A 14,298-nucleotide genomic window follows, 5' to 3' on the forward strand; every position below is an offset into this window, starting at 1 on the left:
CCCCCTTCCTTGACTCGCTGGTCCTACTCACAGGCCGAAGATACGAGGGTGGAAGGTGCCTTTCCTGTGACCATGCTGCCGGGAGATGGCGTGGGGCCGGAGCTGATGCATGCTGTCAAGGAAGTGTTCAAGGTGAGTAGCCTGTGGTGAGGGTTGCGGGATTGATCTGGATACAGGAATGATGGATTGGGTTGTAAAGTTGAGACTTGACCTTGACCCTGTGCTTCTTTTGGAACTTGTCCCCGAAGGCTGCTGCTGTCCCGGTGGAATTCCAAGAGCACCACCTGAGCGAGGTGCAGAATATGGCCTCGGAGGAGAAGTTGGAACAGGTGCTGAGCTCCATGAAGGATAACAAGGTTGCCATCATTGGTATGTATGCCACCCTGCTCATGTGTCATTTAAAGTCAATTGAGCAGTGTTCATGCAGCCTTTTTCTGGAGTGTGTATACATCAGCTGTCCAGATTTCCCTCTGCTCTTTCTTCGCAGTGGGAACCCAGGTCAGCTCTCAGCCATTTATGCAGGAAGGTTTTAAGAGTTCGGCATCTGCGGAGGCTTTATCATCCATCATCAGATCTTGTGTTTCTGAGTGCCAGTTCCAACTATTCCTTCTCTTCTTTTGCTCTACTTTATTCTTCTCATCAGATATTTTTGGCTTTTAATTTTTCCCTTATAGCCCATTTTTCAAATCTGTCCTCTTGGAAAAAAGTTTACCAGGGCCAACGTTTGCATAGGAAATTCAATCCTTTATAACCTGGCCTTAAGCTTCTCTGCTTTCATTTGCACATCACTTATTTTCTCTAATCAAGGACAATTTTGTGTTAAGATTCCTAACCAAAGGATTAACCAGAGTACCAGCTTTTTCATAACATTTCCTATTAGTACCAGAGAGGATTCCTCCTCTGTGCTCCTATGCATATTGTTAATCATGGTGCTTGTTATATGATCTGACTCCCCCAGTGTATCATTTGCTCCCTGAGGGCAGGAGTTGTGTGGTTTTGATCGCCATCCCGATTGCTTTACATGTAGTCAATTTTCAGTTAGTATTGGCTGAGAAGACAGACAGAAACATCAGTGGGAGTCACTGATTCCCTAATATTTTTTTCTCAACGCATGCTCTTACATAACCTCAAAAAATAACTTTTTTAGTTGTTTTGAAATGTCAACATAAATGTGGTGACCAAAACTAAAGTAGTTCACTAAATTTTTCTGATTTTAATGACATTATTCTCTTTTGCCTCTTGCCAGAAGCAATAAAGGGTGAGATTTGGGACTAGGAGTTGGGAGTCTGGGTTTCATGATTTCACTAGGGAGACTGGACAGGGGCCTCTACTCCCTTGGGCTTGGCCTGTACCTAACACTGTTTCCCCTCCCTATACTTTGTTTCCATAGGCAAGATCTATACCCCGATGGAATATAAGGGGGAATTAGCCTCCTATGATATGCAACTGAGGTAGGTGGATGGTTGGACTTGGGTCAGAGGGACACTGGGCTCTTGGCATAGAACTGATGGCTTTGTCTACCTTCAGGCGTAAGTTGGACTTGTTTGCCAACGTAGTCCATGTGAAGTCACTTCCTGGCTACATGACTCGACACAACAATCTAGACCTAGTGATCATTCGAGAGCAGACAGAAGGGGAGTATAGCTCTCTGGAACATGAGGTGAGGCCCCAGAAACAGGAAGACAAGGATGGATGTAGGAGAAAGTTGGGGCTCCTCCTTGGCCTTCTTAGTGTTACCAGTCATTTCTCTCTTAACCAGAGTGCCAAGGGTGTAATTGAGTGCTTGAAGATTGTCACTCGAACCAAGTCTCAGAGGATTGCAAAGTTTGCATTTGACTATGCCACCAAGAAGGGGCGGGGCAAGGTCACAGCTGTCCATAAGGCCAACATCATGTAAGGCACGCATGACTTTTTGTGAGCTCGGTTCCTGGAGAGGTAGCTCCCTAAGTTCTCTTGTTTGACTTTTGTCTCTGGTTCATGAATAGGAAACTTGGGGATGGGTTATTCCTGCAGTGCTGTGAGGAAGTTGCTGAACTGTATCCCAAAATCAAGTTTGAGACAATGATCATAGACAATTGCTGCATGCAGGTAGGCCCTTCTTGTGCTTCCAGAGGGAAGATAAGGGAGTGGAATTCTCTTCTTCATGCTCATCTCTCACCTCTAGCTGGTGCAGAATCCTTACCAGTTTGATGTGCTTGTGATGCCCAATCTTTATGGGAATATCATTGACAATCTGGCTGCTGGCCTTGTTGGGGGAGCTGGTGTGGTCCCTGGTGAGAGCTACAGTGCAGAATATGCAGTTTTTGAGACGGTGAGCAAAACTACTTTTTTTGTCAGTCATCTGTAACCACTCAGGTCTGCTTTCATTCCTCCCTTGCCCCAGTGCCTCATTTCTTAAATGACTATGTCCTTCTTTCCTGTGTACTTATCTGTGACCCTGGCCTGCCCTCCTGTTCCATAATGCCCTTTCTGAACCTCAGCCTCTGCATATGCCTCTCTCCCAGTGACTCTGGCTTCCTTTTTTCTATAGGGTGCCCGGCACCCATTTGCCCAGGCAGTAGGCAGGAATATAGCGAATCCCACGGCCATGCTGCTGTCAGCGTCCAACATGCTAAGGCATCTCAAGTAGGTCATGGGAGGTTGAGGTGGGTGGTGGGTGGAGGCTGGGTGTTGTAAAGGGAAGAAAATGAGGGAGAAGGTGTTGTGATTGGAGTCTCAGTTTCTTCTTGTCCACGTTGACAGTCTAGAATATCACTCCAGCATGATTGCAGATGCAGTGAAGAAGGTGATCAAAGTTGGCAAGGTGAGTTTTAGAAAGGTGTTGTGTTGGTTTCAGGGCCTCGGCACCAGCCTCTGGGGAATCTGAAAGGAGCTTTTTCTTTCAGGTTCCCACAGTATCTGCTGTGACCTAAGGGCTGTTGTTCTCTCTTTCGGCTGTTTCATCCTCTTGGTCTCCTTTGCTGCTCTTTAGTTCCCATCTGCCCTTTCCTTTCCTGCACCACACACTGTCCCTTTCTTGGGCCATCTGAATGCAGACCTTGCAGTTTTGGGGGTGGAACAGCAGGGGGTCAAGATAGCAGGCCTGCTTCAGCTCCATGCTGCTCTCCCATCTGGTCTTTCATTTCCTTTGAGGTACTCTCATCGTTCTGACATGTGCCCTTCCTCCCCCATCCCACTGCCTACCCAGCCTGCCTTAACTGCAGCACAGCTCTCAGTAGAGCTCAGAAAGGTGGGCAGGTCTCTCTAGTCTTGGTAAACTCCTTTCATTCTGGCTGCATTATTTCTTCTGTCATGTTTTTGGGCTCCATCTTACCATACTCCCCCATCCCCTTCATGGGTTCTTTTTTCTTCCCCATGGCTGTTGCCTGTGGTGGCTATAGGTTCGGACTCGAGACATGGGCGGCTACAGCACCACAACCGACTTCATCAAGTCTGTCATCGGCCACCTACACCCCCATGGGGGCTAAAGCCCTTTAACTCCCTCCAACTTGAAAAAGGACCATGCTACACCTTCTACACATACCTTCAGTACAGTGGACCAGGGAAGAGAACTGTGAACACCTAGACAGATCAAAATTACTTTTTTGGGCAGAAGCTAGGTTGTCATGGAAGTAGCTTCCAGAAGGGGAATCTCAGTCTGTGCTGGGTGGTTTGGGTTGGGGTCCAGGCCACAGGATGATGGCAACTTTTCCCCACAGGTTCGAACCTCTGACATGGGAGGTTATGCCACTTGTCATGACTTCACCGAAGCCGTCACTGCTGCCCTGTCCTAAGTCCCTACCCATACCTATGTAAAGCATTCAATAAACAAACAACCAATTTTTGCAGATTTTTTTATTGGGGTTTATATGGGTTGGGACAGTACCCTTAGCTATGCCCCTCCCCTCAAGAAATGTCCACCATTCTAGTCCTCCTGAGGTGTTTTCTGGAACTTTCTCTTTTTCTTTGTGCCACTCTTGTCAGCAGTAGCTTCAGGCCCACTGCTAGCTGGCTCCTCCTTGGAAGAAAATTTCCTTTTTTTCTTGGGGACACTCATGTTTGCTGCCTCTTCGGGGGCCATTTCCTCCTGAGGTGCAGACTTCTTCCTTTTAGGACTAGGAAGGCTTGTGCTGGCAGAAGCGCTGTCCTCAGGACCACTAACCAGCACCTCCTTGGAGAGAGCTTTCTTTTTCTTTCGTTTAGGGGAAGAAACAGGTGGCTCTTCTTCCATTCCGTTTTCCTGAGGCGCCTCCTGGGGCTTTGGTTTTTTCCTCTTTTTCGGTTTTTCACATGTTTCCTGAAGGGGGAAAGCAGACATAAGAACAGTGTTACTTATGGTATGCATAGCCACAGCCCAATCATTACATTACCATTGGGGCAGAAGAGCAAACTGCCTAATGCTTCTGAAATGACCTTCACTGCATGGCACACTTTGGTAATTACCCTCAGAGCTATTCCCAATTACAGAATGTGAAATTTTCTTGACCCTCTTAAAGAAAACCCCTGAATACTAGTAACATGCAGAATTCCCAGGAGGCCCTGAAATGGAATCACTAGTTGCTGAAAATGAAAACACGGGGACAATTCTAGACTGTCACACTGCAGATTCCCTGCCCCCACCCCCAATATGAGACATTATCACCTCTATACACAGAACAGGGAGAGCAGGAATTCACACTACCCCCGGTTTGAGGACTCCTAGGAGGCAGCCGAGGACAGAACACACTTGCCCATGGAAATGGGCCATGTGCTACAACCAGCTCTCTGGGCTCTTGATCAAGTTCTCTCAGCACCTATCTCCTTCCTATAGAATCAAGAGGTAGTTTTAGGTGTTTTGGTCCAAAAGCCCAAGCTCCAGACCATGGCTGGATATAGTACATCCTTTCTCTGCTGTTGAGAACCCTATTTATTGCTTAGGACCTGCCTAAAGGGCTAACCTGTTGCTGACTGACCTCACATTCCTCTGGAGCACTACTGTTTTCTGACGAGGCCAGAGCCAGTGCAGCTAGTCGCTTCTTTTCCTTCTTCAAGCGTTTCTTTTCCTGTTTTTCCAGCTTCCTGGTAATCTCAGCAGCTACTTCCTCTGCCTGGCAAAAGTAAAGTGCTGAAAATCTGGAAGACCCCCGGCTGGCCACCACCTTTCTGGCTTTGCTGGATCAGGCTCATTAAATCAGTTTTCTTCCCTCCAGTTCACAAGGTCAGGGCAAAACAGTTCATCACCTCCAACAGTCCGTGGTTCTCAGCCACCCAACATAGCACACACACTGACCTGAACCATTGCTTCCTTCATGACTTCTAGGTTTTTCCGTGGAATTTCTCCAGTCTCATAGAAAGATAGCCGCTCCTCAACTTGCTCTCGGAGCTTCTCCCCGAATACACTTGTAGGCACCTCTAGAGGCGGTACATGGGTAATAAGGCCTGTCAGAACCCCTGAAATGACAACCACATCCTACTCCCCTAGTCCCTTTATCCTCAGCTTCACTCAGACCCAAAGCATCAACACTCGCTAGGTGAACTCTGTTGACGAAAAATCTTACCATCATTGTAGAAGCTAAGGGAGTTGTCAGCCTCCCCTCCCTCCCAAACCCATTTTCAGCTGCTAACCTCACCCTCTTACCAGAGAAGCAATCAATCCGCGACGCAATACTGCATTTGTTTGCTAGATATCGGGAGATGCGGCCTTTGTTCTTGGCAGCTGCTCGGCCAATGAAGGTGGAATGGAAAATGAGTCCGTATTTTGGTGTGTTACCCCTTGTCTTTAGGGCTCTGTGAGAACATTCAAGTAGACAGTTTAAGATCAGAACATTCAACTGCATTAGCCAAGCTCCCTCCTCCCAGTTCTGCCTCAGGCTTGGTTGGATTTTCTACCTCAACACATGCCAACCCAGCTCCCAGAGGCGTAAGATGGAAAGCATCCAATGTCGCTGACCTGGAAACTTGGTCCCTTTGCTGGGCCCTGGGAATCACTCAGACACTAGGACTGGACATCACCCCCATAGCAGAGGCCTGTACAGGTCAGGGAGTCCTGGTTACCATCACCGTGATTCCCAAACAATCAGTGGGCACCAGAAGTAGCACCTGATTACGGGCAGGTGCCTTCACTGGTACCTGAACAGGGCCTTTTCAGCCCCAAGGATCTGTACTGTGGACGCTGGGTACTTGGCCAGGTTGGTGAGGCTGCCAGCATGAGCAATAAGACGTGCACCTACCTGGAGAAAGATCCAAGGGAGAAGTCAGGCTAGAGGAACTTGACTGCTAGTTCACAACCCCTACTCTTCCTCCAAACCATGCACAACTGAGGAAGACATGGTTGGTCAGAAGTACAGCAGTGCAGAACGCTAACATTTTTATTCCCCCATTTTTGTGTTCCCCATGACGCACCGCTTCCCCAATTAAGGCTGACAGGCTGGGGGCTACTTGGCTCATCTTGGAGCGAAGGTAAGTATGTAGGCTCTGGCGATACTCTGACAAAGACACCACACGACTGGAGAAGCTCTCGATGTTTATCAAGTCGATAGCAGATATGTCCATGCCTAGGAAACACCTAGTGTGAACAACAGGACCAGCTGCTCAGAATCTCGTACCTTACGCATGTTTCCGCGCGCTGCACTGACCCATGGAAGACCGAGAGGCATCCAGAATGGCCTTAGCTTTGGCCCCATCCATTGTCAACTCTTCAAGCTTCTCCAACTTTTCCTCATTCAACTCTCTACGGTTTCCAATGAATTGGGCCAGGCGACAGTATGTGGCATTGTCATTGATGATCTTTATGAGCTCCGGAAAGTGATATCCATACCACTCCCTGCAAAAGAGGCACAACACTCCCTGAACCTAGCTGCCAAATCCCAGTGAAACTTTCCACTTTGCTCCAGGGAAATGGGAACAAACTAAGTCACGTCCCCCTCAAATCCATGTCGCCCCATTCACAATACAGACCAGACACAGTGGCCTAGGCTGGGGTGTACATGGGGCATGTTTGCTTTACCTCCTCTTTCTATACAGTCAGTGTAAAAACACAGTCTGTGGTAAGCACCAGGAGGCCATGTGCTCCAGTCCAGGGTTATACTCTCAGGGATAATCAGCCCTATCCAACCTTAAGTTTGTAGTATTAGCTGAACTACAAGCCAACAATCCAGGGTCACAGGCAGCCTCTGTACCTTACCTGACTCGCATAGAAAACGTATTGATGTCTTTATCCAGCTGGTCTAGGAGACTTATGGACTGGATGATCATGTTGTCCACCCGGTTCACATTAAACTTAACTTTGGCACGAGAATAGCTATGTCCCAGCCCTAGTTGGGCTTTACAAGCTGATAGGTCAGTCAGACCCTTCACCAGATTATGGAAGTGAAGACGAACTCCTAAGAGGAAGGCAGGACAGGACTGTGAAGAGGTGCTCCAAGGTAGCTCCTGCACACGTGGGCACCAGGAGAAAGAGATTTTCCTATAAGCAACCTCTACCACCCTAGGTTTCCAAAATTCCTCATGAAGTTACCAAAAATAGGATTAGGGGTGAAAGAGATGGCTCAATGGTTAAGAACACTTTCTATTCTTTCAGAGGACCAGGGTTCAGATTCCCAGAAGCTACCTGGCAGCTCACAACTGGTAACTCCAGTTTCAGGGAATCCAGTACTTCTTCTGGCCTCTGGGGGCACTCCATGCACATGGTGCATACATACAGGTAGACGAAACACGTGGACACCTAATTTCTCAAAAAGGTTATCTTACCTCGAAGGATCTCGGCTATCACACCTCCAGTCTGGCAGTTGTACCCTAATTCCTCCTGTATCGCAGCTCCAATCTTAGGGTCTCCAACCCCCAACAGTACTTTCTTCTTTTTAGATGGCAGGTATGTCTCCAAGAGGAGGCGGAGGTCCTCATGAACAACACCTTGGGACAAAGAAAGTACATTGTAAAGGATTCCACCCCCACAACGGACTACACAAGAACAGGCAGGGGCTACTCCTCCCTTCAGGCATTGCTCAGAGACATGGAGACATCAGTGATCATACTCAGGGGATTGACAGACTCACAAGTCATCACTGCAAAGCCTGCGTCAACCATAGAAAACTATTGCAATTGTGAAAATACTAAATGAACTGTTAAAACAGTTTTCAAATACTGCCCGACTATTATTTGTACAAGAGGACACTGTCAGGAATATCTTGCTCAGGGTTCAACTCACCCTCAGACACAGCATTGGCATTTTCCAAGGCAACCTGGGACGAGGAAAAGGGACAAAAGGCCACCAGGCGAACGATGTTGTGGAACTTGCCGAGGTTGAGCACACACTCTTCCACCTGTGGGGAAAAGGATGCATGGCTTCTCTCCCTGGTTCTAGCGTCCACAGAACAATGACGGAGACGCCATGGGCCGGTAGTTCATTAAAACATACATGCCTGGGCCCCACATCCCACGCTCTACTTTAATCCGCAAAAAATGGCGCCAGGTAGGCTTATCTCCAACCGCTCCTCAGGAGATCCTACACACAAAGATGCCCGGTTCCAGCACTTTCACAGAGCGCACCCCCCACCGCGTGGGGCTGGCCACGTGGGACCGCGCGGTGCATGCTGGGGCTGGGCGGCCTCGGGCTGCGCTGCACCGTTGAGCCCACCCACCTGCGGCAGCAGCAGGCTGATCTCCTCCACTTCCTTCAGCGCCAGCAGCGCGTAGCCGACCGCATGCTCGAAGAGCACGTGCAGCAGAACCTGGAATCAGAGCGGGCGGGCGTCAGCCAAGTCCCCCAGTCCTCCGGGCCGCTCCGAAAGCAAGCCACAGCCCAGACCCCTGGGTCCATCCCAAACCCGAGTCCGAATCCGAATCCGAATCCAGGCATTCGCACGGCTCACGACCCTCAACCACTCCTCACCATGGCGCCCGCTCGCAATGCGACTGGCGCGCTCCGGAGCGCGGAATCGAGCTCAGAAGACCACGCCTTCTCCTGTTCAGCCAATCAGAGGCCGGGGACGAAACCATTTCTGGGTCTTCGGAGGGGTCTGCGGACGTGGTATCGTCCTTAGGGCGGGCTGCGGGGTGGTGGACGGAAGCCGGTAGGGCCTTCCGGTCCTCTGCAGCTGCGCCGGCGGCGGTTGCCGGGCACACGCGGTGTCTGCTGGGTGTTCGGGTCGCAGACCGGAATGGCGAGGTGCGTTCTCCGTCTGTCATGCTCTTGTGACCTCGCTTCCCGGCGGCCGAGCGCAGTGAGGAATCGAGAGGCTCAGCGACGAGCGTCGGCCCGGGACCTCTGGCCTGGCCTACGCCTGCCGCCGTGGGGACCGTGAGAGCCCCAAACGGCCGCATTTGAGCATGTCGCTCTCCCACACGAACGGGGCCTGGCGGCCTGGCGCAGTCTGACAAACCCTGCAGGAAACATGGCGGCTCCTCGGGGCTTTCGTTCCTGCTCTTGTTGTTCAGAAGTTTGATAGTTCAGGCAAGAGCCTGGAAAAGGACGATTTACCTTTTCATAGGTCTGTTACTCGGTTCATTGGACTCAGCTCCTTTTGTGGAGCCATGTGCTGCTCACGGTTGGAAAAGAGGCCCTAAATTCTTTGATCGCGTGGCTCTCTGGAGCAGCTTTCCTGGTTTCCAGGGCAGGTTTTAGGCATGCTCAGATGATTGATTTAAGATTACTTAAGAAATTACTTAGCCGGGCGTGGTGGCGCACGCATGTAGTCCCAGCGCTTGGGAGGGAGAGGTAGGCGGATATCTGAGTTCAAGGCCATCCTGGTCTACACAGTGAGTTCCAGGACATTTGGGGCTACAGGAGACCCTGCTTCAAAGAGACAAAAAAAAAAAAGAAAGAAAGAAATTAATTTTGCTGTAAGTAATGTCAGAATAGTTAATCCCCAAACTGGTCATTTCGAAATAGTAAATGCCTTGGTAAATTATTCTAAGGTGATTTTATTTTTTACTATTATTATTTTTTGGTCTTTTTGAGATAGGGTCTACTTGTAGCCCCACCTAACCGTCTCTCCAGTCCTGGGATTACAGGCCTGTGCCGTCTGTCAGTGAATTAGCGCTCTTCCAACTGAGCTCTCTACCACTAGGCCCTAGGGGAATTTAAAAAAAAAAAGAAAAAAGGCCAGTCTTTAATCCCAGTATTTAGGAGGCAGAGGCAAATAGATCTCTGAGTTGGAGGCCATCCTGGTTTACATAGCGGGTTCCAGCCCAGCCAGGGATACATAGTAAGACCCTGTCTCAAAAGCAAAAACAAAACAAAACAGTGCCCTCTATTACAATTCTGACTCCACTGGGCATCTGTAGAGTACGATATCAGATACCATCTCCTCCTTTCCTTTGAGCTCTTTGATAATTAATTGCTCCTGCCTAGGAGACAGACCTTTCCCACTAAAGTAGAATTTTTTGAAGACCTTTGGTTTCTCTTTTTCTCAAGGTGTCCTCCCCTCTACTCTCTGAATGATCTTTCTAAAGCAGAATATCCATGTTTTATTTATGGATGCTCATAGTGATATGAAGTAATGGGAGAATTGGTGTCCTTCCTGTGGTAGTTATTCTCCAAAAGGCTACTAGTGATCCATGCCTCCCGATAACCAAGTTCTGTGTCCCATACTGAGCCGTGCAGATTGGGTCTTTGGCAAAAGTGATTTTGTGTATGACCTTGAGTTGTATAACCTTGATTTGCCTCGTAGGAAGTTGAGCTGCTACACTGGTGAGACCTCACCAATACAGAGGGAGAATCCCTGAAACTACGTGAAAATGGGGAGATGGCCAGTCTCCATTAACTTCTCCACCAACTACTAGACATTGTGTGTCCCAGCTCTTTCCACTGTCTGAAGCTGTATGAGACCCCAAAAATGATCAGAAGAGCCACATAGTTGTACCTTGTCTACTCACAGAATTATGAGAATAATGTGGTTTTTTTAAAGCCATTAAATTTATGAATGACTGCAGTGAATATGAAGCAGAGTATGCAAACCTGGGTTGAAGCCCCAGCCCTGCGACTTACTGTGTGACCTGGGGTTAGTCACCTGAACTTGTGATTTCATTTCTTCAGAACAAAGATTAAAGACTCATTCATCTTGCTGGGCATGGCGGTACATGCCTTTAATCAGAGACAGGCGAATCTCTGTGAGTTCCAGGCTAGCCTTAGGCTAGATAATGAGACCCTGTCTCAAAAAACCAAATAATTAAAAAAAAAGCACCCCCCCCCACCAGGTTCATCTTTTCAACAAACCTTTACTGAACATCTAGTATAGGATCAGGTATGAAATAGATGTGGCCCTGGCATGTAGTGGAAACTCAAATGCTAGTGGTCATCTTTTTTGTGTGTGTGCATTTTACTGTTACCGATTTTTTAAAACCTGTGATGCCTTCCTTTCTTGTTTTTTCCTTCTCTTTTTGTGATACTAGTGATTGAACTCAAGGCCTCAAGGGTGCTAGGCAACTGCTCCATCACTGAGCTGTATTCCCAGCCCACTTTTTTGTCCTTTTATCAATAAACACAACATTTAAAAAAAATTATTATTTTTATTTTATGTGTATGCATGTACTGCCTGCATGTAGGTAAGTGCACCATGTCGTGCGATGCCCGTGGAGGTCAGAAGAGGCTGTTGGATCCCCTGGGACTGGAGTTAGAGACAGTTAGCTGCCATGTGGGTACTGAGATTCGAACCCTGGTCTTGTGCAAAAACAGTCAGTGTTCTTAACTGCTGAGCCATCTCTCCAGCCCCAATAAACACAATATTTTATATAATTTCCTAACACCTCATTTTTTTTTTTACACATCCACCTGTTTATTGCTCTCCATACTTTAGCCATTAACTTACAGAAGTAGACAGTTGTCTCTAAATACAATTAAGTTTCACAAGGGTAAACAGTTACCAATACCATTTTCAACTTCCCGTGGCAGTAAATAGACATTTACTGTCAGTGATTAAATTATGGAAATTGGAGACTATTCAGATGGTAAATTTGCTAGTTGTATCCTTTCTAGTTGAACAGTCTTGTTAAGAGTCCTCTGTCTTACTTGACTCTTGAAAAAATGGCACTCTCACAGCATAGTGTTAGGGACAGAAAGGGATGCTTCAGGTCTTTGTGCTCAGGTTTGAGGGCTGTGTCTTGAGCCATTATTTCTACTGTATAATGGCTGCAGTAGGCTTGTGGCCAGGCCCTTGCGGTGAGTAACACGTAGTCCTACCATGATACACAATGCGTTTTAGCTATGGGCCTTCTTTAGGTTTTTGTGGTTCCGTGCTGCTTGGTGTTTGTGTTCCTTCCTGGAGTCATGCACTTGAAAACTTCTTCCCAGAGAACGAATTACTAGAGGCTGTCCCTGACTTTGAGGCTATAGGCTGAGCATCTTTTATTCAAAATTTATTTAGTTCATACTGAAAGGGAAGGGAATTAAACTTCACCTCTTCAAAGGAAGGTGAGTCAAAGAATGTAGACATTTTGGGGCTGGAGAGATGGCTTAGCAGTTAACACTGGTTGTTCTTGCAGAAGACCTGGGTTCGAATCCCAGCACCCACATGGCAGCTAACAACTGTCCTAACTCCAGTTCTAGGGGATCAGACAGCCTCTTCTGTCCTCCGTGGGCATTGCATGACACGGGTGTACTTACCTACATGCAGGCAATACATGCATATACATAAAATATTTAAAAAATGAAAAAAGAACATAGACATTTAACAAATGGACAGCTGTTTTGAGTGAGGGCTATGGGCTCCCCAGGTGTGGATTTGCTTCAAGCTTCAAGCCATGAGGCACCTGGGTCTTCCATTTTTCTGTGTAGATCTCACTGTTGCACTTTGGAAGGGATCAGACACTGAGCCACTATATCTTTGTCATTTAGCCCAGCTTTTAACTAACCATATCATTTTTGTGTAGGTTAGCCTAGAGTTACTTTTGGCAACACTGATGGAGATCTATGGAAATAGAAGGAACATCTTAAAATCCAATTACAAGAGTTTCAAGAAAGGAAAATGCATGGAGCTGCCACAAAGTGGTGGTATTTTGTACAGTTTGTGAGAAAAATCACATTCAATTTGAAAAGGCTGCTAGCAGTTCCTGGACCCTTTTCTCAAACATGGAAAGAAGCCCTATAATATTCTTTGGAAGTTACACATGCATGTGGCATCTCTTCTCACAGATGCAGATAAATGAGAAGTTTCTTAGGAAGATCATTTAGCCCAGTGGTCCTTGGCATTTCTGGCAGTGACAACCTAGCAACTTCCAAAGGCCACCGTTGATTGTAGGGCAAATGGTATTCATCACCTAGACCAGGGATGACTGATATGTTATTTGTTGAACACTTAGCATAATATTTGGCATGCTAGCTGTACATGTGTCAGTCTGTTACACTTTACAACACAATTTGAAAATTGGCCCATTTTCCAGACATAGTTCAATGATAGAGATAGCTCAATGTTCTTTTTATAGTCTTGACGTTTTTTTGTCTGTAGTGGATGCATGTGAGCGTATATGCACAGTGCACACTGTGTGGAAGGCAGACAGCAACACTGGATGTCCTCCCCTGTGCTTCTCTGCCTTACTTTTTGAGACTGTCTTTCACCAAATCTGGAGTTCACTGGCAGCAAGTCCACAGGACCCTCCTGTCTCCACCTCTCCGATGCTAGGGTCATGGCAGTGCACCACCACTTTCAGTTTTTTTTTTTTTTTTTGGTCTCTTTGAGACAGGGTCTCCCTGTAGCCCCAGCTGACCTGGAACTCACTATGTAGACCAGGCTGGTCTGGAACTCACAGAGGCAGTCTGCCTTTGCCTCCCGAGTACTGAGACTATAGGCATGCGCCACCACACCTGGCCACTTTGAGCTTTTTATATGGATGCTAGGGATCCAAACTCAGGTCCTTATGCTTTTATGGCAAGCACTTTCTTGAGGCATTTCTTCAGACCTCTCAATGTTCTTTATGCTTCATTTACTCCAATACCTTCACATTTTCCAAAGCAATATTGCATTGAGGGAAACATTAGCTGGCACAGCAGTGCAGATGGCCGGCTTTAACAGTAATCCTCAGCACTCAAAAAAAAATTCTAGCTTACATTTGGTGATGATACCTCACACACATGGGGATTTTTGCCTTGAAGATTGTATTTCAATTTGTATTTCCTAGGAAACAAAAGGGTTCAGTTCCTATGTACTTTATCCTTAGGTTTTAAAAGTATCTTGGGAATAGCACACGAGCTTTAAAATATCCTTTGGATAATTTCATTTATACATAGAGTTTAAATTATTTGCATCTATTTTGATTCCTCACGTGCCTTCATTTATTTCTATTAGATACTGTATACTTATGCTATTTTAAATTTTTGTCTCTTTAAAATTAAAAAAAATTATTTTT

The 14,298-nt window shown here is 47.1% G+C and overlaps 2 protein-coding genes and 5 non-coding genes across 9 annotated transcripts in view; 1 reads left to right on the forward strand and 6 right to left on the reverse strand.

The window, feature by feature from the left end:
• Idh3b (isocitrate dehydrogenase (NAD(+)) 3 beta) overlaps positions 1–3,827 on the forward strand; it is a 4,396-nt gene extending 569 nt beyond the window's left edge. The window contains exons 3-12 of the mRNA XM_008854502.3: positions 34–132; positions 249–369; positions 1,391–1,451; positions 1,528–1,660; positions 1,760–1,893; positions 1,986–2,088; positions 2,165–2,311; positions 2,531–2,625; positions 2,743–2,803; positions 3,381–3,827. Coding sequence (XP_008852724.1) covers positions 34–132; positions 249–369; positions 1,391–1,451; positions 1,528–1,660; positions 1,760–1,893; positions 1,986–2,088; positions 2,165–2,311; positions 2,531–2,625; positions 2,743–2,803; positions 3,381–3,467 — 1,041 coding nt within the window. The 3' untranslated portion in view covers positions 3,468–3,827. The remainder of the gene's footprint in view (positions 1–33; positions 133–248; positions 370–1,390; positions 1,452–1,527; positions 1,661–1,759; positions 1,894–1,985; positions 2,089–2,164; positions 2,312–2,530; positions 2,626–2,742; positions 2,804–3,380) is intronic.
• Nop56 (NOP56 ribonucleoprotein) lies at positions 3,593–8,883 on the reverse strand. 3 transcript variants are annotated; one of them, XR_003847207.1, is made up of 13 exons: positions 8,849–8,883; positions 8,598–8,687; positions 8,165–8,279; positions 7,708–7,869; positions 7,142–7,340; positions 6,594–6,781; positions 6,361–6,512; positions 6,088–6,188; positions 5,597–5,745; positions 5,249–5,370; positions 4,932–5,066; positions 4,661–4,783; positions 4,135–4,276 (listed from the first exon to the last, which is right to left on the reverse strand). XR_003847207.1 is itself a non-coding variant. In XM_029556851.1 (12 exons), the coding sequence occupies exons 1-12, from the start codon at positions 8,849–8,851 to the stop codon at positions 3,905–3,907; spliced, it is 1,803 nt and encodes a 600-aa protein (XP_029412711.1). In that variant the 5' UTR covers positions 8,852–8,883; the 3' UTR covers positions 3,593–3,904. The 3 variants fall into 3 exon arrangements, 2 of the variants coding, with proteins under 2 accessions (XP_029412711.1, XP_008852723.1); XM_029556851.1 differs by lacking the exon at positions 4,661–4,783 and having other exon boundaries at positions 3,593–4,276; positions 4,917–5,066; XM_008854501.2 differs by lacking the exon at positions 4,661–4,783 and having other exon boundaries at positions 3,593–4,276; positions 8,849–8,882.
• On the reverse strand, positions 5,133–5,204 carry LOC115067844. Its single transcript, XR_003847213.1, has one exon. It is a non-coding gene; the product is annotated as a small nucleolar RNA SNORD57 (small nucleolar RNA).
• On the reverse strand, positions 5,458–5,527 carry LOC115067845. The gene has a single exon (XR_003847214.1). It is a non-coding gene; the product is annotated as a small nucleolar RNA SNORD56 (small nucleolar RNA).
• LOC115067847 lies at positions 5,941–6,025 on the reverse strand. Its single transcript, XR_003847216.1, has one exon. It is a non-coding gene; the product is annotated as a small nucleolar RNA SNORD86 (small nucleolar RNA).
• Positions 6,889–7,021, reverse strand: LOC115067846. The gene has a single exon (XR_003847215.1). It is a non-coding gene; the product is annotated as a small nucleolar RNA SNORA51 (small nucleolar RNA).
• LOC115067842 lies at positions 7,958–8,027 on the reverse strand. The gene has a single exon (XR_003847211.1). It is a non-coding gene; the product is annotated as a small nucleolar RNA SNORD110 (small nucleolar RNA).
• Positions 8,884–14,298: the final 5,415 nt, after the last annotated feature.

This window comes from Nannospalax galili, unplaced genomic scaffold, assembly GCF_000622305.1.
Source record: "Nannospalax galili isolate Female #2095 unplaced genomic scaffold, S.galili_v1.0 scaffold707, whole genome shotgun sequence".
NCBI classification, from domain to species: domain Eukaryota; kingdom Metazoa; phylum Chordata; class Mammalia; order Rodentia; family Spalacidae; genus Nannospalax; species Nannospalax galili.